At 42.2% G+C, this 25785-nt stretch overlaps 1 protein-coding gene across 1 annotated transcript in view; it reads left to right on the forward strand.

Moving 5' to 3' along the window:
- The window catches only part of LOC109936268 (xanthine dehydrogenase-like), a 116350-nt gene that overhangs the window by 17997 nt on the left and 72568 nt on the right, over positions 1-25785 (forward strand). Inside the window, exons 4-8 of the mRNA XM_048595100.1 lie at positions 9483-9652; positions 14924-15000; positions 16677-16759; positions 18888-19086; positions 22350-22564. Of these exons, the coding sequence (XP_048451057.1) occupies positions 9483-9652; positions 14924-15000; positions 16677-16759; positions 18888-19086; positions 22350-22564 (744 nt within the window). The remainder of the gene's footprint in view (positions 1-9482; positions 9653-14923; positions 15001-16676; positions 16760-18887; positions 19087-22349; positions 22565-25785) is intronic.

Below are 25785 nucleotides of genomic sequence, written 5' to 3' on the forward strand. Positions count from 1 at the left end.
AATATCTCTCCTGAATCGTCTGGCCCTAATTCTCAGACTATGCCCCCATAGAATCCTCAACTAGCAGAAATAGTTTATCTATCTTGCCTTTTGCTGTTAATATCTTGATGAATTTTTATAAGATCACCCCTTAACCATCTAAATTCTAGAGAAAACAGGCCTCTCCTAGTAGCTCAGTGGTTAGCACTGCTGCCTCATAGCACCAAGGACCCAAGTTTGATTCCACCCTTGGAAGACTGTCTGTGTGGAGTTTACATGTTCTCCCCGTGTCTGCGTGGGTTTACTCTGGGTGCTCCAGTTTCCTCCCACAGTCCAAAAATGTGCAGGTTAGATGGATTGGCTGTGCTAAATTACCCATAATGTCCAGGGATATGTAGGTTAGGTGGATTAGCCATGGGGAGTATAGGGATGGAGGGGTTGTTGGTTCTGGGTGGGATGCTTTTTGGAGGATCAGTTTGGACTCGATGGCCAACAGGCCTGCTTCCAGGGATTCCCCTCTCTTCTCCTCATACTTTAACCCCTAAAGTTCAGGTACATTCTTGTAAACTTGTGTTTTACTCTCTCCAAGGCCAATATATCCTTCCTGATGTGTGGTGCCCAGATCTACTCACAGGACTACACAGTGTTTTGTATAACTGCAGCGTGTCTTGTCTATCCTTGTACTCCAATCCATAAAGCTATTTTATTAGCCTTCTTAATTATTTTCTGCTCCTGTTTGAAAGATCTATACACCTGGATCCTGAAGTCTCTGTGGACATCCACTGTATTTAGACCATAAAGCCATTGGATATCCAAGCAGAATCAGGCCATTTGGCTCATAGAGTTTGCTCTGCTATTTGATCATGGATAATATGTTTCTCAACTCCATTCTTCTGCCTTCTCCTGTAGCACTTAGTCCCCTTTCTATTCAAGAACCTATCAGTAGTGATTGGAACCTAGTGGGTCTCATTGACTCTGAAATTCTTGATTGGAGTTGTTAACCTGGGCCAATCAGGGAGCCCTGGCTGACAGATATAAACAGGGGATTCAGAAAGTCTCCTGATTTCAGGGACTGACACTGAGTTGTACTGTGCACGTGTAAATAAAGGGTAATTTGGTGACAGGATACCGGCCTCTGTGTAGTTATTTCAGCAGTGATGGGAGAAAACGTGGCTGAAGAACATTCACTCATGTCAGTCATCTTTGAGTTAGTGTAAGCATTTCTGGTGACATACTTTTAGTTGGGAAGCTTGACTTGTTCAATCATACTGTTGAAGACTGGGCCCAGTATGTGGAAAGAATGTGATATGTTTTCTGGGTAAACAACATTGGGGCAGATGAAACGCAATGAGTAACCCTTCTGACTGCTTGCAGACCTGCAGAATTTTTGGTTATTAGGGGCTTAACTTTCCCAGAGGCACCAAATATTAAAACCTTTCAAGAGTTTATGGATTTGGCTAAGGAATATTATGACCCCAAATCTCCTGTCATTCTGAGATGCTGTTCATTTTATTTGGCAGTTTGAGAACCAGGGGAATCCATATCAGGACTTTTGATGAGCTTAAGACAACTGGCAGAGGCATGTAACTTTGGTTTAACCCTTTGTGAGACTCTTTTGTATGTGGGATTAATGGCATAACCATGCAAAAGCGCCTACTGGCTGAAGCCCAACTGGATCTCAAACAGGCACTACAACTGGCTTTGGCATTAGAAAATGTGGCAAGTGGAGCATGGGAACTGCAGGGTATCTCAATGGAAGTAGTCACCTCTGACAATATCCAACCGTGGACATTGGAAGGTGCTGTCCTGGCAAACTAAAACATTTGGTGGTGATGGGGGCAGCAGAAGGGCCATTACAACCAAGGCTGAAATATTTCTGGACTCGGGAAACCAGATCACCATAAAGGATGGCATATTACTCTGGGCAGACATAGTGATTGTCCCAAGTAAAGGGTGCCGCCATATTCTGGCTGAACTCCACCAGGGTCATCCAGGAGTTGTCCAAAATGAAGATGTTGGCAAGAAATTATGTCTGATGGCCAGGATTAGATGTCAACCTTGCTGCATTGGTGGGTCAATGCCCAGACTGCCAACAGTGCAAAAATTGCCACAGGCAGCGCCCCACTTTCGTAGGAATGGCCGGGTGAATCATGGACTTGGTTGCACGTCTACTATGCTGGTCCTTTCATGGGCTCAATGATCCTGGCCATTGTAAATGCCCATTCAAAGTGGTTGGACATGCATAGAGTTCATTCGCCAAGCTCAGGGATGACAATTGAAAAGCTGTGAGCATCGCTTGTGATACATGGACTCCCAGAAGTATAGATCACGGACAAATGGACATTTTTTACCAGCAGGGAATTTGAGTATTTCCTAAAGTTGTGTGGTATTTGGCATGTTCAGACAGCACCATACCATCAGTCGTCCAATGATCTGGCGGAAAGAGAGGTCCAAACATTGAAGACAGGCTTAAAGAAATAGCCCACAGCTTCATTCGGTGCCAAACTGTCCTGGTTCCTGTTCAATTATAGGACCACCCCACACACAACAACAGGGGTAGCTCCAGAAGAGTTGCTGATGGGGAGAAGACTCCGCACCAGGTTAACCCTGATATTCCCAGAGCTTGCGGGGGAGAGTGAAATAGCAGCAGGAACACCAATGCCAGCCACATGGCTCCTCTAAGCAAGGGAGATAATTTAGTGTAGGGGATGAGGTTTGGCACCGGAATCATGGAAGTGGTCTGGCATGGGTACAAGGTCAGGTCGATGCAAGATCAGGTCCCTTGATGTACAAAGTTTGGGTGGATGAGGTGGTCTTGAGCAAACATGTGGATCACCTGAAAGCTGTTACCTTGCAAATGGGGCAGGTACAAAACATACCTGGTCCCTCAGAACAGCCAGAAGGCTGGTCAGAAACCAGGGTTCTCCCCCTCTATCTAGCTTCAAGGAAACATCAGAGTCCAAGATGGATGTGGCCTTGATACTGTTACCACTGGAAGAGGAGGAAGAAGTTCTCCCGAAATGCTCTGGGTGCAAGAGGTGGGCTATGGTCCGGTACACGCTGCACATGTCTGGGTCCGAGGCAGAGGAACTGGACCTGGAGTGAAAATGACCCAGGAGAAGCTATAAGAGGAAGAACAGGCATACATTCCCTGACTTGGTGGGTGTGGGGCAGCGTAGGGATGTTGTGATTTGAAACAGGTGGATCTCAGTGACTATAAAATCCTTGATTGGGGTTGTTAACCTGGACCAGTCAGGGAGCCTCGGCTGACAGATACAAACAGGAAATTAGAATCTCCTCAGTTGAGCACTGACCCCGAGCTGGCCGGCCACAGCCAGTGTATTGTGCACATGTAAATAAAGGGTGACTTGGAGATGGGATACTGGCCTCTGTGCAGTTATTTCATTACTTATCTCTGTCTTAAGTACACTCAATGACTTGGCATTCACAGACCTCTGTGGCAATGTGTGACATAAACTCACCACTTTCTGACTGAAGAAATTCCACCTTATCTCGGTTCTAAAAGCTTGTCCCTTCAATTTGAAGCTGTGCCTCAAATCTTAGTCTCTCCTACTAATGGAAACATCCTCTTCACATCCACTTTCTTCAAGCCCTGTCAGTATTCTGTAAATTTCAACGAGACTCCCACCTCATCCTTCTAAATTCCATCGAGTACAGACCTAGAATCCTCAATTGCTCCTCATATGATAAGCCCTTCATCTCTTCAATCATTCTTGTAAACCTCTTTTGGACAGTCTCCAATGCCAGTACATCGTTCCTTAGATATGGGGCCCAAAACTGCCCACAATATTCCAAATTCAGTCTGACCAGAGCTTTATACAACATCTCTACAATCGTATTCTAGTCCTTATGAAATAATCTTAACATTGTACTTTCCTTCCTAACTGCCAAGTGAAGTCCCTTTGTTCTTCAGATTTGTAAAGTCTTTCCCTATTTAGAAAATATTGTACATCTCAGTTCTTCCTACTAAAGTACATAATCTCACATACGTCCAAACTGCATTTCATTTGCTATTTCTTTGTCCACTCTCCTAGCCTGTCTAAGTCCTTGGGCAGCCTTCCTTCTTCCTCAACACTTACTCACCCCTCCACCTATCTTTGTACCATCTGCAAACTTAACACAATGCCCTCAGTTCCTTTGCCTACAGTGTTAATGCATAACATGAACAGTTGAGGTTCAAAGGCCTTCTGCAAATCTAAATAGATAATGTCCAATGGCTGTCGTTTGTCTAACTTGCTCATTACCTCCTCAAATAATTCTGACAGATTGATCAGGCAAGACCTCCCCTTGATGAAGCTGGAGTGACTCAACCCCATTTTACTATGCACCTTCAAGTAATGAACTCTTAAGATCTTACTAATGACTCACGTCAGACTAACTGACCTATACTAACCTACCTTCTGCTTCCCTCCCTTCTTAAACAGGGGTGTTACATTAGACATTTTCCAGTATTTTGGGACTCTCCCTGACTCCAGTGATTCCTGAAAGATCATCATCAATGTCTCCACAATGTCCTAACCTATCTCCCTCAGAACTCTGGAGTCTAGTCCATCTGGTCCATGTGATTTGTCCGCCTTCAAACTTTTCAGCTTCCCCAGCGCCTTCTCCTCAGTGATGGCCACTACACTCACCTCTGCCTCCTGACTTTCTTGAAGTCCTGGTATGTTGCTGGTGTCTTCCATCCTGAAGACTGATGCAAAGTACCGACTTTGTTCCTATATGTTCCCAGCCCTATGCATTGTCCCAGCCATTTTCCAATTGCAGTTAGTGTACACTGAATAGCTAGTGACATTAAGGAACAAAGTTTGTGGTAAATAGAGTCATCACTGTGCTCTACCTAGTCACCAGGTAATACCCCCACTGCCACCGATAGCCTCCAGGTCCCGTTTTACCTTACATTGCCTGACAACTCAACTGTGCACATCCCCCAGTGTAGAGGCCCAAAAGATTGGCTTTCATCGCTAAGTGTCCTCCCTGACCCCCTAAACCCTGCCAATATACCTTAATGATGCTCATTTTGGTTCACTGTGCTCCCCTGAGCCATAATGGTTGTCACTGTCAAGAACCAAACACCCCCCACTTTGTAACCTACCATGTCATCTGATGCCATTCTACATACCCATTCCATACACCTTGGGTCTCCTCCCTGTCACCACCCTTGTCCCCACCTCTACACATGGGTCAGCTTTTCCCCCAGCTTTGACTTCTTCAACCATTTGGCATTGATTTTCCCGCTGCTCCTATAGGTCTCCCCTTTCTCCCCTTCAATAATCAACACATGGATTCATGAAGATTGGGTGTCCCAGGACTCTACCAACTGTCACCAGGAGTCCTGTACATGGCTCACCAAACTGCTGACATTATGTTGGCAGCTCCCTGACTAATGACACCCTGATTCTGCTGACAACTTAAGCTGGTTCTACAGGAATGGCCATTTTAACTGTAGCTGCAAATTCAAGTTAAGGTACTCCTCAGAGATCCTAATCTAATGAAATTAAACAAATCCCTGAGTGTTACTGGGACTTTGTTTCTGAAGGAAGGATGGCTACGTTTCTCCAGGGGAAGGCAAGCAAGCCTGCCATGATATTCAGGGACACCGAGACCAGCCAAACTCTACTGCTGGTAAAAGGCATGATCTTCCCACAAGAGACTGCTGATCAGTGCCAAGGTACTGCTAGAAGGAATTGAAAGAGGGTACATGCCCATTCTACTTTACTGGGTCAATCCTGCTTGTGACCCTTTCTTGGGACTAGTGATTGCGAGAGTCATGCCTTGTTTGCCTGTGGATGGGATCAGTCTGTTCTACAGCAATGACCTGGATCTGTCAAAAGTAATAACATCCCCTCTGGCCTCTGAGAATCCAATGAGGTCAAGGAGATGAAATAACCGCAGGTGGAAATGACAGGCACTTTTCCTGACAGTTTGGACTCGCCAGGCAAACATAGCCAGTGGAGGATGAAGTGGCATTGCAAACACCCTCTAGGGTTTCTTTTTAATCCCTGTCCTTGTCTATTCTTCAAAGGGAGAAACATAAAATGATTCTGAAGTTTGGGACGTAATCTACTTGTTGATGAGCAGAGTTCATCAGCGCCTCGTTATCTTTGTAGTCACAGAGATCTCAGTCAAGTGTGTGCTGACTTGCCTCTCTGTCCCTTCAAAGAGATGTTGTTTGGAGCTCCTTCACATAGGTAGGTAGGAATTTCCTCAATCTCCCTATCCTGACAGCTTTTAAATTATATCCATAGCCATTGTGGCTGTGTCAGTCCTCTTTTAGAAAACACATTGGAGTATTAGTTCAATATACCCAGAGTACTTTGAGGTTTAGAAGAATGAGGGGGAATCTCGTGGAAACATATAAAATTCTAACGTGGCTAGACAGAGGGAAGATCAGTCTGGTAAACCTTCATTGCACTTCCTCCACAGCCAGAACATCCTCCCTCAGATAAGGGGACCAAAACTGCACACAATAACCTACCTGAGGTCTCACCAAGTCCCTTGCGGCTAGACATCCCTTCTCCAGTTGTTGAATCCTCTCGCTATGAAAGCCAACACACATAATGTAGATTTTACGATTTGAGTGAGGGAATGAGATGTAATATCTACAAATTTGCAAATGACCCAAAGCTGGTGGGAGGGTGAGCTGTGAGGAGATGGCAAAGATGTTTCAGTGCAATTTGGACAAGCTGAGTAAGTAGGCAAATGTGTGACAAATGCAGTATAGTGAGGGTACATGTGAGGTTATCAGCTTTATAGGTAAAAGCAGGAAGGTAGATTATTATCCGAATGGCTATGAATTGAGAGAGGGAAATGTCCTCACATACTAGTTACTGAAGGTCAGCAAGCAGATGCAGCAGGCAGTCAAGAAGGCAAATGGAATGTTGGTCTTGATAGCGAGAGGATAGAACATAGAACAGTACAGCACAGTATAGGCCCTTCGACCCACGATGTTGTGCCGAACTTTTACCCTAAACCTAAGGTTTACCTAACCTCCATCCCTACCTTATACTGTCATCCATATGCCTATCTAATAGCCGCTTAAATGCGTCTAATGAGGCCGACTCCATTACCCTCTCCGGCAATGCATTCCACGCCCCTACCACTCTCTGAGTAAAGAACCTACCTCTGACGTCTCCCCTATATCTACCTCCACTCACTTTAAAACTATGCCCCCTCATAATAGCTACCTCCACCGTAGGAAAAAGTCTCTGGCTGTCCACTCTATCTATACCTCTGATCATTTTGTACACCTCTATCAAGTCACCTCTCATCCTTCGTCATTTTAAAGAGAAAAGCCCTAGCTCTCTCAACCTTTCTTCATAAGACCTTCCCTCCATTGCAGGCAACATCCTGGTGAATCTCCTCTGCACCTTTTCCAACGCTTCCACATCTTTCCTGTAATGAGGCGACCAGAACTGGACACAATACCCCAGATGTGGCCGGACCAGGGTTTTGTATAGCTGGAGCATAACTTCACGGCTCTTGAACTCAATCCCTCTATTAATGAAAGCTAACACACCATACGCCTTCTTGACAACTCTATCCACCTGGGTGGCAGCTTTCAGGGAATTGTGGACATGAACCCCAAGATCATTCTGCTCCTCCACACTGCCAAGAACTTTTCCGTTAACCCTGTATTCTGCTTTCAAGTTTGTCCTTCCAAAATGAATCACCTCACACTTTTCAGAGTTAAAGTCCATCTGCCACTTCTCAGCCCAGCTCTGCATCCTATCAATGTCTCTTTGTACAGGAGCAGGGATGTCTTGCTGCAATTATCCAGGGCCTTGGTGAGGCTATATCTGGTGTATTGTGTGATGAAGGATGTTCTTGCTATAGAGGGAGTGTAGCAAGGTTTACCACTCTGATTCCTTGGCTGGCAGGACTGATGTTTGAGGAGAGGTTGAATTGGTTAGGATTATATTCACTGGAATTCAGGTGAGTCTTATAGAAGTCTTTAAAATTTTAACAGGGTAGATGCAGGAAGAATGTTCTCAATGACCGGGGAGTCCAGAACCAGTTACAGCCTGAGAATACAGGGTAAACCATTTAAGATTAAAATGAAGAGAAATTTCTTCACCCAGAGGGTGGTGAGTCTGTGGAATTACCTACCAAAGAAAATGTTTGAGGCCAAAACATTGTATGATTTCAAGAAGGAGTTGAATATAGCACTTGGCTGAAGGGGTCAAAGGATATGGGGGAAAAGTAGGAACAAGCTATTGATTTGAGTGATGTGCCATGATCATCATAAATGGCACAGCAGGCTCAGAGGGCCAAATGGCCTACTGCTGCTCTTTTTATTAACCTATTTTCCTAATCAGCATGCTCAGAGATATTATTAAACTCCTCTAGAGCAGTTGGAACTTGAACCTGGGCGGCCTGGTCTACAGGTAGGGACACTAACCCAGCAACAGAAGAGGGCCCCAATGCTTTTGTTTTATACTTTCCTGTTTCTATTGTAACGTTTGCCTTCTTTATTATCTGTTGCACCTGCATGCTTACTTTCTGTGACTGATGTACAAAGGCACGAAAGTCTCGTTGTACCTCCCCCTTTCCTAATCTATCACCATTCAGATTATAATCTGCCTTCATGTTGCTGCTACCATTTGCTAACATTTTCTTCATTTTGTTTTATGCTTTGTTTTGTGTTTAGTTGAACAATAACTGTTGTAACCATAATCTATTGCAATTACAGTGCTCAGTATTTGTTAAGTAACAGTTTTAGAAGGTGGTGATTCTGTGATTTAATTGCATATATTCATCCAGCTTTAGAACAACAGGAGATCAGTAATTCCACCAAAACAATTTCCAAAAGGTAATACGAGAGCTGTACTCAAAACACCCAAAACCACAGGATGATTAAGAAGGTATATGGCATGCTTGCCTTCATAGAGGTTTATAAAATCATGAGAGACATGGAAAGGGTGAATAATCAACGTCTTTTTCCTTGGTTGGAGGGAATCCAAAACTAGAGGGCATAGGTTTAAGTTGAGAAGGGAAAGACTTAAAAAGGACCTGTGGGGTAACTTTTTCACGCAGAGGATGGTGTGTGTATGGAATGAGCTGCCAGAGGAAGTGGTGGAGACTGGTACAATTATAACATTTAAAAGGCATCTGGATGAGTACATAAATAGGAAGGGTCTAGAGGGATATTGGCCAAATGCTGGCAAATGGGAGTGGACCGGAATCAGATGTCTTGATTGGCGCAGACGAGGTGGACCGAAGGGTCTGTTTCCATGACGCTATGGTTCTATTTATTCCTCATCTCAATGATCCTAAATTCATGAAAAAGTGTAGACCTAAATATTAGCTTGAAAGCTTTATTACTTGGCTGATTTGCACATTTTCTATACTATATATTCATTAACATTTATACAGCTTATAATAATACACAGTAAATGTTAAATCTCTTGACTTCTTTTAAAGAAAATTGCATAGTGTGCATTTATATCTAAGGAGCATATTGAGCTAATTTTTGAATTTTGCAGTGTTTATATCCAGTTGGGGCTCTCCTGTCATTGAAGAACCATCAAGTTATAACAATCGAGGCGCTGGGGTCTGTGAAGAAGGGTTTACACCCCATACAACAGCGACTGGCTGATTATAATGGAAGTCAGTGTGGATTCTGCAGCCCAGGTTTTGTCATGCAGATGTTTGGGTAAGTGCAGACAATTTCCTTTATTAGCTGTCCAGTTAAATATCTTCGTTTGTTTAAATGTGATTTCATGTACAATTCACAGTACTGACTGCAGGACTTTTTCTAAGAAAACCATGTTTTGTTCTTCATGTACAAATTGACATATATATTCAGCTTGATCCAGTTTGAAGTGGGGTATGTAAGAAAGAAAAATACAGTCTTTCTGTTTTCTCAATTTTTATATATTTTACAAAAGTATCATACTTTATTTATTTTGTACTCGTATTATTTATGAAGTTCGTGTCTGAAATGTTTTCCTTGTTTTGTTTCAAGTCATATACACAGTTTAGAAGTGGGATTGACATAGAGTCAAGGTGAAAGATAAATAGCTGCTGTATTTTGTCCCCAGTCAGGTCCAGAATTTTTCAGGTTAGTGTGGCTAAATTGATCTTGATGCAATTTTCAAGCGTCAAGTGTGCAAACATAATTTTAATCACACTCTTCACTTCTGACATTAATATTTCACTTTTAATAAACCTATGCCTTTTTAACGTTGTGACTTTGATATTTTTAACTAGGGTAGTCAAAGTTATATGTGGTGTTAGCTTTGACTTTATTTCTAGTACACTTGCCTCCAAGTAGCTTGGGTGTTGATGCACCATTGGAGTCTTGAGCACATGATCTATATTGGCCCCTCAGTGTGGAACTGAATGCTGCACTGTTAGAAGAGCCACCTTTCAGATAATACATTAAACTGAAGCCAATCTACATTGTCCATCATTTACCTTATTGGATGCAAAGACCCCACAGCGATACTTCAAGAGAATTTCTCAATAAATACCAGAACCATATTTTTGTTTTACTTCATTCGTGGGATATGAGCATCGTTTAATGCCTATCCTTAATTGACCTGGAGAGGGCTCTAGTGAGCTGCCTTCTAAAACCACGACATGGTCATTTTGTTTTTTGCTATTTGGAAACGTACACAACTGATCTGTGGCATTTCCTGCATTAAAAGCGACTCCAATCCAAGCGTCGGAATTGGCTGTTGCTTTATTTTTTGAGACTTAGGTGAGTGCTTCAGTGTGGCATGGCCATGGAGGCTAAGAACCTCAATTCCTGACATGACCACAGTCCATAGGCTATGCGTGCTCTGATCTTTTTTTTTAAAAGACCAAACAACCCAGCAATTTCAAGGACACCAACTCTTCCTGTGTTGTGGTGACTGGCATAAAAATGATTCAGGACTGGTGAGGGCACAAAAATTAGAGCCCACTGGACATGGTGAGTTGGTCAGAGGCAGTCTAGGCTACTTCTGTGTTGTTGATCAATGATGTGCTTAGATTCAGGGAAAAGAGGCTACAGGCATCAGAGCTGCTATTGTTGGCAGTCTCCAGATAGCCAGGATTCCTGAGAAACCCTGAGAAGCTGAAAAGATGGATGGAGGTTAAAAACCGAAAGAAATGTGGATGCTGAAAATCAGGAACAAAAACAAAGTTGCTGGAAAAGCTCAGCAGGTCTGGCAGCATGTGTGAAGGGAAAAAACAGAGTTAATGTTTCCGGTCCGGTGACCCTTCCTCAGAACAGAGATGGATGAAGGTTGCTGACTCTGTGTTGGATAGAAGAGAGCTCAGAAGAAATGCTGGAAGCCATTAGTAGCTCAGTGCAAGTAGGAGCAATGATTAAGGAAGCCCAAAAGCAGCATTTGCGTTGTGCATGTAAGAAGTCTAGGAGTTTGGAGAAACTTGGCTCAGTTCTAATTTAGTGATGCTAGCTGTCTTTGAAAGAGATGGAATTGTGCCTGTGAGTAGGCTCTGGAATGCGGTCGTGGAAATCCGGTGGAGTGTAGTCTCAAGAGAAAGGATTAATTTTAATTATTTGATTTGATTTATTGTTGCCACGTATACCAAGATACAGATCATTCCATACAAAGTACATCAGGGTAGCAGAACAGAGTGCAGAATACAGTGTTACAGCTGCAGAGAACGTGCAGAGAAAGAGAACTTCCAGGGCTAGAGCAGAGGTAGAGGTAGGAAGGAAAACAGATTTCAGACAGTTAAGAAGGTGATCAAAAAAAGAGTCTCAAACAATGGTAATTTCAGGATTGCTCCCAGTCTCACTTCCTAATGAGCACAGAATTAGGAGAACTGAGTGACTGTGCATGCTTGCGTGCGCTCCCTGTTTCTCTTGGGTAGCCTGATGATCATCCATTCCCTATCAGCCCATGACTCCGTAACTCAACACCATTTCCCTAACCGTGCTAGCCATATCGTTCTCTTTCTCACAAATGCGCCACAGTGACTCCAGCTTTTTCAAATTACAGACCCCAGTGCGCAGATTTGTGCAGCTGGCAAACATGCTTTTCTAGGTCATTTAGAATAGAACCATAGAATCTCTACAGTATGGAAGCAGGCCAAGTGGTCCATTGAGTCCACACTGACCTTCCAAAGAGCATTCCACCGAGATCCACCCTCCTACCCTATCCCTTTAACCCTGCATTTTCCCATGGATAATCCACCTAGCCTGGACATCCCTGGACACTATGGACAATTTAGCGTGGCCAAACTACCTAACCTGTACATCTTTTGGACTGTGGAAGGAAACCGGAGCACCTGGAGGAAACCCATGCAGACACAGGGAGAATGTGCAAACTCCACACAGACAGTCACCTGAGGCTGGAATCAAACTCGGGTCCCTGGTGCTGGGTTGCTTGCATGATTTCTCACATGCCACAGACCATCTGGGACTCATGGAATAGCTTACCAGTTACTCACCAGTCAGCTCCTCTGCTACACCAAAGTATGAACCAATTACTGGAGAGTGACAAAAACAGAGAAAAGATGCACCATTTCCCCTAGTCACCGAACTTCCTGCTCATCCGTCTGCACAGTCAAACCACATCCAGGCAGTGAAGAATGTTATCCAAGATTACCAAGTGATCTTGATCAATTGGGTCAATAGGCTGAGAAGTGACAGATGGAATTTAATTTGGATAAATACAAGGTATTGTATTTTGGTAACACAAAGGAAGGCAGGTCTTAAACAATTAATGGTACTACTCTGGATAATGTGAAAGAACAGAGAGACCTAGGGGTTCAGGTACATAATTCTTAGAAATTTGCATCACATGTAGATAGAGTGGTTAAGAAGGCATTTAGCACACTTCATTGTTCAGACCTTTGAATATAGGAGTTGGGATGTCATGTTGAAGTTGTACAGGACATTGCTGAGGCCTTTTCTGGAGGACTGTGTACAGTTTTGGTTGCCTTGCTATGGAAGGATATTATTACTTTGGAGAGCGTTCAGGAAAAATTTGCCAGGATATTGCTGGGAATGGAAGGTTTGAATCATAAAGATAGGCTGGATAAGCTGGGACTTTTTTTCTGGAGCGTAGGCCGTTGAGGGGTGACCTTATAAAGGTTTATAAAATTATGAGGGGCATAGAAAAGGTGAGTAGCAAGGGTCGTTTCCCTGGGGTGGGGAGTTCAAAACTAGAGGGCATATTTTTAAGGTGAGAGGAGAAAGATTTAAAAAGACCATGAGGGGCACCTTTTTTATACAGAGAGTGATTCATTTGTGGAATGAACTGCCAGAGGAAGTGGTGAATGCAAGTACAGTTACAACATTTAAAAGACACTTGGTAAAGTACATGAATAGGAAAGGTTTGGAGGGATATGGACCAAACACAGGCAAGTAGGTCTAATTTGATTTGGGAACTTGGTCAGCATAGAGTAGTTGGACCAAATGGTCCTTTTCCATGCTGTCAGACTCTATGACTGTATAAAAATGTATTTATACCATTCAAAACTGAAACCACAGCAAACAGTTAGGATGGACAGACAATTAGCTAATCAGCTACTCTCCAGTAGAGCTTTTTTAGCCCTGACTAAGGCTGAAAGAAATGTATTTACTTTATTAGTTTATTACACTTTACCAGTTAAATCTGAACTGCAAACCAGACCAGATTTTTAGAAGGTGCAGAAATTTAAAAATCTCCATTTGTCAAACTCATGCCTGCTCACTTTGCTCACAAAGTAGAGGACAGAGTTTGAAGTGAATGAGCTTAGAGATGACAAATTATAGTGATTTTGCGTCTTGTGGATGAAGGAAGGAAGAAAAACCAGTGAGACGTCCATGTATAACTTGGAAATTGATAAGTTTGGATAATGTAGGGAAAGAACAAACATTCCCATTGGCTGATTGCTCAAGGACTAGGAGACACAGACTTAAGGTTTTAGGTGAAGTTGCAGGGGTAAATGGGAGGATATTTTTCTTACTCAGCATGTAGCAATGACCTGGAACTCTCCCACTGCAAGGAGGTGGAAGTGGAAACAATCAATGGATTACTCTGTAGAGCAGATACGAATCTGATGGGCCAAGTCATCTCCTTCGTATTGGAAATGACTGTATGATCTCATATGATTCTGTGGCATCTTCAGAAAAATAATGGTGGAAATCTGAAACCTTTTCCTGTGCTGCTATCCCTCCACCTGTCCCCAGAAACCTTGGCAAAGTCAGTTGAAACATTTATTGAAACTGATAGAGTATGTTAGGCAAGAGTATGAGGGAGACGGAATTAAGATGGTCAGAAACCCAATGAATACAAAGTTCCCTTGAGTGAAGGACCCATCTGAGAATCAGGCTCTTTCACATCAAGTCCATGGCCTGCTGAAGAGAAAGGATTTGCATTCGGCTAATGTTCAGGATCATCATCCTGTAATCTATGCTTGTTATTCAGATAAGACCCCAACAATTTTGCTGGGCTACATTATTCAGAGATTAATTAACTTTTGGATGGCTCTTACATGAACAGAACCAACTTTTGAAAACTAGCTGCTGATCGCATGGAGTAGCCACTGGGTCTTTTCATTCCTCTGTAGCGTAAGGTTCTGCAAAACAAATATAACTTAATTTAATAAAAATTGTATATATTCTTTGTTTTGAGTTATTCCTCTTAGAGGGTATAGTATTTCTCAGCTTGGAGGGATCTATCTTATGTTGGAATGTGACTTTAGAAGAGACTCTAGTTGCATTCAGAGAAGACTCTTGAAAAGTTCAATTATACGAATATAATTTAAGATCATCGAGCATACCAACATTCATTGGTGTGTTCATGAGGCTATTTGGGTGAGGCACTGTAGTGCTACCAGTACTCAGGAATCAACTCCCAGCACAGATTTTGGAAGAACATAACATTAAACAAAAATGGAATTACTGATTGATCTGTGCCTATATTGATTTAGAATCTGTGTTTTTGACACTTGTGCTCAATCATCCATGCTTTTCCCCCAGACTTTTGAAGAACAATCAAACTCCCAATGTTCAAGAAGTGGAGGATATCTTTGATGGCAATATCTGCAGATGTACAGGTTTGTAGATTCTTCAATAAACAATAAATTGGCACAATGTTCATGGCATCTTGAACAGATACATAGACTTAATAGAAATTGATTAATTTTTGCGTTGTATTTTATCGTTAGTTCAATACAATACGTTACAGGCTGCGTAATACAAGGGGTCCTTGTCCGTAATTGTAATCTCTGGGGTGTTACATAGAACCTGTGTGTGTTATTGCCCTTATACCACAATTGGATGCTACTATGATTAAATGTTCTAACCAAGAACTCTCCAGACTCTCCAAATATTTGGTTTTATATTTTTATAAGTTTTTCGATGCCCTCAATTCTTCTTACTTAATTTTTCCTTCAAGTCACTGAATGTAACCATGCAGGTCTGGCAAGAAGTGAAGAAGGCAAATGCTGTGTTGGCCTCCATGGTGAAGCATTTGACTACAGGAGCAGGGCTGTCTTGCTTCAATTGTACATGACCCTGGTGAGACCACACCTGCAATATTGTGTGCAGTTTTGGTCATCTTATCTGAGGAAGGGCATTTTGGAAATAACTCCATGAAGGCCGGAACACCATCACCAAGTCATCCTTTATTTATGTGTGCATACTACATGACACTGACACAGCTAGCACAGTGCTGTTCCTAGAGTGATCAGAACCCTTTACACTCCCATTTAAATCTGGCAGCCAATGCTCCCTGATTGGATCAGGTTAACAGCCCCAATCAGGGAACTCATAGTCTATGGGTCCACCTGGCTGGCCTTGTTCCAATCACTATAGTTTTGGCTATAGAGGGAATGCAATGAAGGTTTACAGATTGATTCCTGGGGTGGCAGTACTGGTGTATGAAGAGAGATTGGATTGCTTAAGACTATATTCATGGCAGTTTAGAAGAATGAGGCAGGGATCTCATGGAAATCTACAAACTTCTAATAGGACTAGACAGGGTAAACATAGGAAGCATGTTCCCACCAATAGGGGTGTCCAGGACAAGGATTCATCAGCAAACGATATTGGGTAGGCCATTTAAGACTGAGATGAACAGGGATTCCTTCACCCAGAAAATGATGAACCTGTAGAATTCACTGCCACAGAAAGTGGTTGAGACCAAAAAAATGATTTTTTTTCCAGAAGGAAATAGATATAGTTCTTGGGGCTAAAAGGATCAAAGGGTATGGGGAGGGAACGGAAACTGGGTCTTGGATTGGATGATCAGCCAGGATCATATTGAATAGGGGAGCAAGATTGAAGGGCCAAATGGCCCACTTCTGCTCCTACTTTCAACATTTCTGTGTTTCTCCTTACGTCACAGTTGCTTCTTTTGCCAATCACCTTAAATCAATGCCATTTGGTTCTCAACCTTTTCTGCCCATAGGAAGAGTTTCCCCTCTCATAGTATTGGAAACCTTTCCTTGGACTCAAAACAATTTCAGGTAAGGAAGGCCATTCAGGCCATTATAGTTCACCACCCAAATAGACCCTAAAATTGTGGCAATGAATAGTTTCTTAAATTGGTCGCCAGTAGGAAAATAGAAAGGTGTAGGTACAAATACAGTGTTGTGCTTTGAATTAGTATTTTAATTTTGATTTGTGGATACATTTCTCATTAATTATTATGTTGGGATGAAATCAACATGAAGGAAATGCCCTACCCGTTCAGTTTGTTAACTTACTATTGCTCATCTGATAAACCTAGGTTATCGGCCTATTTTAGATGCAATGAAGAGTTTTGCAAAAGATTCAGATGCAAGTCTGCAAGGATCCCTCATTGATATCGAGGTAAAGCTGGAACTATTGTAATTCATTATTCAGTTAGTTTAGATGCTGATAGTGATATTAAATCTTGGATGTGGGGTAAATATAAGGTTTTAACTTATTGAACTATGATTTAAAAGAAATAATTCTTAGTATGTTTGCACCACGGGCTATGTCACCATTTATTTTTTGCTGCAGAAGCCTATGAGAAGTTGTCTTCTTGAACTGTTGTAGTTTGCACCTCAGTGATGGGCAGAATCTCCTCAGCCCTGTAGAAGGCGAGGAAGGAGGCAGGTAGACTGACAGACTCAGTGCCCAATATCCAATGCCTTCTCTCATTTGTGCAAGTAAGTTCTGGGCAGGAGGGCCCATGATCAATCATTCAGGTCTGCATCCACCTCAGATCTTTAAGAGGACAATTAACGACCATGTAAAGGTCTCTTCCCACTTGACCAACAGCTCTCTCAGCTCCTTGCAGGAAAACTCATAGACAGTCTACCTGATAAGTAACTAGTTCACCTTGCTTGTCATTTGAGGAATGGTTGACCTCCAAATGCAAAAATTTCAGCAAGGGGGTGGCAGAGTGATTTTGTCTCTCGACTAGTAATCCAAAGACAAAGGCTAATGTTTTGTGGGCATGGGTTTGAATCCCAATGTGGCAGCTAACGAAATTTTATTTCAATTAGTGAATCTGAAGTTAAAATAGCAAGTCCATTGGTGATCACAAAACCATTGTCAACTGTTGTAAAGAGCCATTTATTTCAGTAGTGTCTCTGGGGAAGGGAAAATTGTTACCTGGTCTGGCTTATGTGTGTACCAAAGCCACTGCAATATGCTCAACATTTAAATACCCTCTGAAATGGCCTTGTAAAACACTCAGTCGTATCTAACTTGCTACAAGGCATCATAAAAGGAATGAAATTAGATGACTAGGCACCAGAAACACATATGGAACACACAGCCTCACAGATTCTGTAAAGTCATCTTGAATAACTTTGGAAGCTTGTGCCAGCATCTGCACCACCCCCTCCAGGACCCGGCCCACAAAGCATCTCTAGTCCACCTTGTTTGGGGCAAATGTTAGGAACCATTCATGGCAGTTTTTGACTGACCATGCTTGCGTGCGTTCACTACAGACTTTCAAAGAAAGTATGGGTGTAAGGGATGCCAGCCTTTTGGCAGAAATCTGTTGAATGTCGAGTGTTCTAAGAAGAACAAGGTGTACGATGGTGCAGAATTTAGAGACACCATACAGGCATGGTAGTTAATGAAATGAATTTGGTTAGATACAGCGAGAAAGCTCACTAGTGGCAAGGAACACTCCAAAAATCTTGATGCAACTGGGACTTAGCCAAAAAAGTGTAAGATTCAGCACTGAGCACTCTGAAGGTTGCAAAGCTTAAGAAAGTTTCAAAGCTGAAGAGGAGTAAGGCCATGAAGGAATTTGAGCATATGGACAATAATTTTTTAAAATTGAAGGCATTGATAGACAAGGAACAAAGAGAAGACTAGCAATTACATCACACTTTTAAAAGCCTGTGGAAAATTCTAAAACACTTCACGTGAAATACATTATTTTAAATATGGTATTTGTTATGTAGATATATTCCACCTGGAATAGTCGCAAAAACAATAGTAAAAGTTCAGTGACATTATAATAACTAATAGTAATGTTGGCTCAGTGAATAATATAATATAATAAAGACATTGCTGGAAAATAAAAACCAAATGAACTGCAGATGCTGTAAATCAGAGACAAAAATAGAAATTTTTTAGCAACGTCAATATTAGAAATTGCTGGAAAACCTCACCAGGTCCCGTTCTGAGGAAGGGTCACTCGACCCAAAACGTTAACTCTGATTTCTCTCCACAGATGCTGCCAGGCCTGGTGAGCTTTTCCAGCAATTTCTATTTTTGACATTGCTAGAAAATCCTCTTCTTCAAATTATACCATGAGCTGTTTAAATAGCAACAAGAGAGTGTGCAAGGAAAATGTTTGTTCTAATGAATTGTGGTAATTTCAATGGCATGATCTACATTTTGTTGAACTTGCCTTGCAGCCTTTAAAGCCTGGAGGTATTATACAGTGTATTGGCTTGAAAGCATGTAATGTTCAAACATGGTTCTAATTTGTGTTCATCTGTACCCTAAGGATTTGATGATATGTCCAATGACAAATCAGCGTTGTGATCAAAACTCTTCCACTGGTCCAGCAGAGGGCTCCGACATCTTGCTATATTCAAATTGTCGAATGAAATGGTACCAACCCAGAACCCTAGAACAGCTGTACGATATACTGCAGGAGAATCCTAAAGAACCTGCCAAGTTTATCAATGGAGACACTGCTAAAGGTACAGAGATAATAGAAATTGTGCTGTTTCAGAGTGTATTTTTCTAAGAAACACTTCCTAAGTCAATGGCACATATGAAAAATGTATTGCACATGCAATATTAGCTGCTTCTTTACCAACCCAACAAACAATTTTACCAAATGGTTAATATGTTCTCTGCTGTTTAAGAAAAGGCCATTGAGCTCAGCAAGTCTATTCAGACCCAAGTGCAGTTTTTGCTGTCAAAGTCTTTACCCAATTTACTTCACATCTTCAGAGGTGTTTTATCATATAACAGTACCTTCTCCCTGATTCTCTGAGATAGTCTCCTGACGCTTCAGGTTATCAATCTGGCACAAAATACCAGGTAGATTAATCTCTGGTTCAATTTTATTATCCGGATGTATGGAAAGGAATACTGGTGGATAGGAGGGAGTCTGACTCTTAGCCTGTTAATTAACTTACGGAAGTAGGGAACTACCACTCATGTTGTAAAAGCATGCAAAATTCATTGGAAAGTATATCAGTCTTTTCTATCATTGCAGTCATTGTAACTCCATAGGTGACATGTTGTGGGTGAAATAGATCTGAGTACATAGGACATAGAACATAAAAGAGAACAGCATAGGAATAGGTCATTTGGCCCATCATGTCTTTGCTGACCACAATACCATTCTAAACAAATGCCATCTGCCTGCACATGGTCCATATCCCTCTATTCCCTGCATATTCACATATTTGTCTAAATGCCTCTCAAATGTTGCTATTATATCTGGGCAGTGTGTACCATTGTTTGTGTAAAAAACTTGCCTCGCACATCTTCTTTGAACTTTTCCACTCCCACCTTAAACCACGGGTAGCACAGTTGCTCAGTGGTTAGTACAGTTTTCTCATAGCACCAGGCACCCAGGTTCGATTCCAGCCTTGGGTGACTGTCAGTGAGGAGTTTGCATGTTCTCCCCATGTCTGCAGATGTCCACCAGGTGCTCCAGTTTCCTCCCACAGTCCAATTAAATTGCCCTATTGTGTCCAGGGATGTGCAGGCTTGGTGGGTTAGTCATGGTAAATGTGGGATTACAGTGATAGGGTAGGATGGTCTTTGGTGGGTTGATGAAGAATTGATGGGCCGAATAGCCTCTTTCCACACTGTAGGAATTTTATGTCCCCAGTGCTTTACATTTCAACCTAAGGAAAAAGACTCCAATTGTCCATGCCTCTCGTAATTTAACATACTTCTATCAGGTTGTCCTTCAGGCTCCGATAGTCTAGTGAAAACAATTCAAGTTTGTCCAACCTCTCCTTATAGCTAATAGACTCTAATCCAGACAACATTCTGGTAAACCTCTTTCGCACCCTCTCCAAATCTTCCGTATTCTTCCTATTGTGTGGTGACCAAACTGCACACAGTACTCTAAATGTGGCCTAACTAAAAGTTTATATAGCTGCAACAAAACTTACAACTTTTATGCTCAAAGCTCTGACCAAGGAAGACAAACAAGCCATACACCTTCTTTACCACCTTACCCACTTATGTTGCCACTTTCAGGGAGCTATGGGCTTGCACTCCAAGATCAATGTATATCACTACTCCTAAGGGTCCTTCCATTTACTGTATACTTTCCTCTTGCGTTTGACCTCCCAAAATACATCCCCTCATACTCGTCCAAATTAAACTCCATCTGCTATTTCTCTGCCAATTTTCCAACCGATCTATATCCTTCCCTAACCTTTGACAATCTTCCTGACTATCCACAATTCCACCAATTTCCATGTCATCCGCAAACTTTTTAATCAGACCACAGACATTTTCATCCAAATCATTTATATGTATATTACAAGCAACAGAGGTCCTACCACTGGTCACAGATCTTGAGTCAGAAAAACAATACTCCACAACTACCCTCTATCTTCTATGATAAAACCAATTTTGTATCCAACTCACCAACTCACTGTGGATCCCATGTAGTTATGTCTTCATCTTTCAGCAATTGCCTTTAACAATGATTTGGCTATACAATAAAGTGATTTTGGGAATACAAAGAAGTGTGGGGACTATGTCACTAGTTTGATTGAAATAGGGATATAAGAACTAGGAGCACGAGCAGGCAATTCAGCCCCTTGAGCCTACTCCACCATTTAATACAATCAAGGCTGATCTCATCTTGGCCTCAACGCCACTTTTCTGCCCACTTTCTATATACTATCAACCCTTTCCTATTTGAAAACATGTCTAACCCCTCCTTTAATTTACTCAATGTCCCAGCATCCACCACACTCTGGGTTAGGGAATTCCACAAATTCTCCTCATCTCAGTTTTAATATTCTAAAACTATGACCTGTCATCCTAGATTGCGCCATGTGAGGAAATATCTTTTCCATGTCTACTTTGTCAATCCCCTTTAGCATCTTATAGATCCCAATTAAATCTAAACTTCTAAACTTCAGAGAGTACGGGCCTAAACTGCTCACTCTCCCTATATAAAGCAAACTTCTCATCTCTGGAATATAAACTGGTTATGTGAGACACAAGTATAAACATGAGAGTTGGTTGTACTGAACTGCAAATATTAACAATAAAGATTGTGCATAGCTCAAACAACATTGTCAGGTATTAAATTTTAGAGCCAACAATAAAGGTTTGTTAAATTTGACAACTGTGGAAATTCGGCAGTCAAAACCAAAACTAAATCAACAAACGTGTTTTCTGTAGTTCATTCCTAAATAAGTAGCTAGTAACTGATGTAACAGTGACTAATAACCTAAATATTTCCTGGATCACTCTTTTAACTATGGAATTGTTGGTTTGTGTCTGTCTAATTTAAATTTAAGGTCAAATATTTTTGGGACCAAAATTCTGATGTCAGTGCCAAATCTTCAGTGATCTTCATTTTTGACTCTGCCAAAGTATCAGACATCAGGGAGAAGGCATTTTTTTTACTGATAGGTCTCTGTGGGACGAAAGGAAGTGTGGTTTTTGGCTCACAAGACTTGAGAGTACACAAGAAGCTGAAAAAATTGTCACCCCATCCCTCTGACTGTGTCCACTCTGACAATGAGCTGCCTCAACTAGGACTGCATGGAATTGAGCAGCAAAGGCTTTAATTGACTGAATTAGCAGCTTTGTCAGTGAATTCCCATTCTCTCAAGGGCAGAAACTGCCGAAAGAGCCAAAGATTTTTGGTCTTTCTGTGTTTTGAAGAAATAATAATTATTTTCATTCTCAAAGTCCAAATCATTTCAAATAATTAAGAAAATGTCTAATCTGATTCATAATTTTCTTACAGGTGTCTACAAGGGAATATATTTTAAAGTCAATATTGATGTGAAAGGAATCCCTGACCTTTACAAGGTCACTATGGGACCTCATGGCTTAAAGGTGTTTTCCAATGTTACCCTGAGTTCACTCATCGACTACCTGAAACTGTATTCTGACCAATCACCATCCTACAATGTTATAGCTCAACACTTGCTCAAGATTACAAATAAGTCCGTGCAAAATGTAAGTTTTAAACCCTGTTTTAATTTTGTCAAACATTCCTTCAAACTTCAAGAAATATTCTTGGTTTATTGATTGTCACAAATAGAGTCTGAACCAAGCTGTCACAAACAATCCATTATTAGACAATTAGCTAACCTTTGACTCTACATTCAAGTAGGAAAAGGGGAGAGAAACTGCACCAACACACAATGCCTTTCTAAACTAAAAACCTTTTGCCTCTACGGAGTCGATGTCCCTCTCTTCCCTGCCCATTCATGTACATGTCAAAATGCTTCTTAAATGTTGCTATTGTATCTGCCTCCACCACCTCCTTTGGCAGTGTATTCCAGGCAATTACTCACCTCTGTGTAAAACACCTGCCTCTCCCATCTCTTTTAAACTTAACTCTTTTATGTTAAACCTATGCCCCTGAGCCATTGACATTTAAATCATGCAAAAAAACTCTGACTATCCATGCCTCTCATAATTTTGTAAACTTCTATGAGATCACCTCTCATCCTGCGATGTTTGAGTGAAAACAAACCAAGTCTGTCCAATCTCTCCTCATAGTTAATACAGTCCAAACCAGACAACATCTGGTAAACCTTTTCTGTACCCTCTCCAAAACCTCTTTCTGGTAGTGTGGTGACCAGAACTGTACACAATATTCCAAATGTAGCCTAACTAAGGTTCTATACAGCTGCAACATGACTTGCAAATTTTTGTACTCCATGCCCTGACCAATGATGGCAAGCATGCCAATATGCCTTCCTGACCACTTTAACCACTTGTGTTGCCACTTTCAGGGAGCTATGGACTAGAACCCCAAGATCCCTCTGTACATCAATGTTGTTAAGGGTCCTGCCATTAACTATATACTTTCTCTTAACATTTGATCTCCCAAACTGCAACACCTCACTCTTGCCCGGATTAAGCTCTATCTGCCATTTGTCTGCACATGTCTGCAACTAATCTATATCTTGCTGTATCCTTTGACAAACTTCTATACTATCCCCCGATCTTCGTGTCATCTGCAAACTTACTAACCCACCCATCTATGTTTTCATCCAAGTTATTTATATAAATCACAAACAGCAGAGGTCCCAGTACAGATTCCTGCAAAAAATCACTAGTCATGGACCTCCAGCCAGCAAAAACCCTTCCACTACTACCCTTAGTCTTCTATGGGCAAGCCAATTCTGAATCCAAGTGACCATGCATCTTCATCTTCTGGATGAGCCTACCATGAGGAACGTCATCAAAAAATCCATGTAGACAACATTCACTACTCTATCCTCATCGATCACCTTCCCAAAAAAAAATGAATCAAATTAGTAAGGCACGACCTGCCTCGCATAAAGCCTTCTAAGTCTGTGTAGGCTTTAGTGGTGGTATGACCAGCTCGCTAATTGTTCTATCTATGATGTTCTCAGCCTCATGGATGCTTCACAGTGAGTATATCCGCAGCACCAGGCATTCCATGCAGCAAATCAGGAACTGTAGCCAGACACACTTCTTGCATTCATAGTCACCATTGACACTGGAAATGCCCCTGATTTCTGACATATTTCAGGAAAAGCATTCCACGGGGCCAAGTTCTCTTGCCATTATGAATCTTATCAATGACAGGTAACAATCCAGAAATTCCTTAAACAACCTAACTCAGTGGCCACCAAACTCAGGTCTCTCATTTCTGCTTTCTATTCCGAGCAGACTAGAACTGCAAAACCAAGTCTTTTTTTTTACTTCAAAAATATTCAAAAAGATAATGTTTCCATGTATTTGAGAAATTCAGAGGATCCAATAACTGAAATGAGCCCCAATTGCACTTTGGTAGAAAGACGAACAGTGGTCTTTCTCCACTGCACATTGGCAGCAGCTGCCCCAAGCTTTAATGTGTCCTTCAGCACGTAGTCCTGGACCTTGGAATGTGCCAGTCTGCAACACTCGGTAGAGGTCAGCTCTTTGCTCTGGAAGACCAACAAGTTTCAGGTAGACCAAAGAGCATCTTTCACCAAGATGATGGTCCTCCAGGTACAATTGGATCCGACTGCTCTACACCAACGCCATAAGTGCAATCTCAACCAGTGGGTGGGAATTAGAAAGCTCACCACCTTTCTCCTCAAATACCTTCAGGGGTCACTCACATTGCTTCATGCTCCTGAAGGTCAGGTCAAAATACTCCCCACTGGGGAAGCCCTGCAGAGAAAATATCTGCTGCTTGAAACCCACAGCAATCCAGGTGGACTCTCCTCACAAAGAAGGTATCGTCGACTGGCAGTCCTTCCTCCACCTTCTTCACAATCACCCTGACAATATTGTGGTCCCTCTGGCCTGGGCACGGGCACTACCGGAGGCCATAGCTTTGGTCGGTTCGTCACTGAATTAGTGTTAGGCTGAAGCCAGAATAAATATCCACCAATGCAGCTTGGACCAGGAGAAAGCCTTCGACAGGATATCACGCATGTACATGAGAGATGTTCTGTCCAAAATGGGCTTTGGGGAGGGTATCTGCAACTAGATCCGACTGTGCAACAGCAACAGTGTCAGTGCAGTCTCAATGGGTGGGAATCAGAAAGCTTCCCAGTCAGAGCTGGAGTCAGGCAGGGCTGCCCACTCTCTTGTGCCTTGTTTGTGGGTTGTATAAAGCCTTCTGCCAAGCCCATCAGGAAGAATGTGAACCTGAGAGGGGTGACTATTCCAGGCAGTGGAGGCCTGCAGGTCAATGCCTCCCCATACATAGATGATGTTGTCGTTTTCTGCTCAGATCCACTGTCAGTGAGCAGACCCATGAGCATCTGCAGCCACAAAAACAAAGTTGCTGGAAAAGCTCAGCGGGTCTGGCAGCATCTGTAGAGGAGAAAACAGAGTTAACATTTCGGGTCCGGTGACCCTTCCTCAGAACGGAATCTGGACCAGCAAGCAGCAGGTCAAGGTGACCCTGAAGGTGGATGCTAGAGGCAGATCATCCACCTTCCCTCAGAATGTTCTGAGGAAGGGTCACCGGACCCGAAACATTAACTCTGTTTTCTCCTCCACAGCTGCTGCCAGACCTGCTGAGCTTTTCCAGCAACTTTGTTTTTGTTCCTGATTTACAGCATCCGCAGTTCTTTTGGTTTTTATTTAGAATCTGCAGCCAGTTTGGCTCAGGTGCCAAGGTAAATCGGGGCGAGAGCAAGGCCATGCTCTGTGGGGACTGGGCCAACCAGTCCTTTATCCCTTTCACTGGCAGGACAGACTAC

This window comes from Rhincodon typus, chromosome 3, assembly GCF_021869965.1.
Source record: "Rhincodon typus isolate 14 chromosome 3, sRhiTyp1.1, whole genome shotgun sequence".
NCBI lineage: Eukaryota > Metazoa > Chordata > Chondrichthyes > Orectolobiformes > Rhincodontidae > Rhincodon > Rhincodon typus.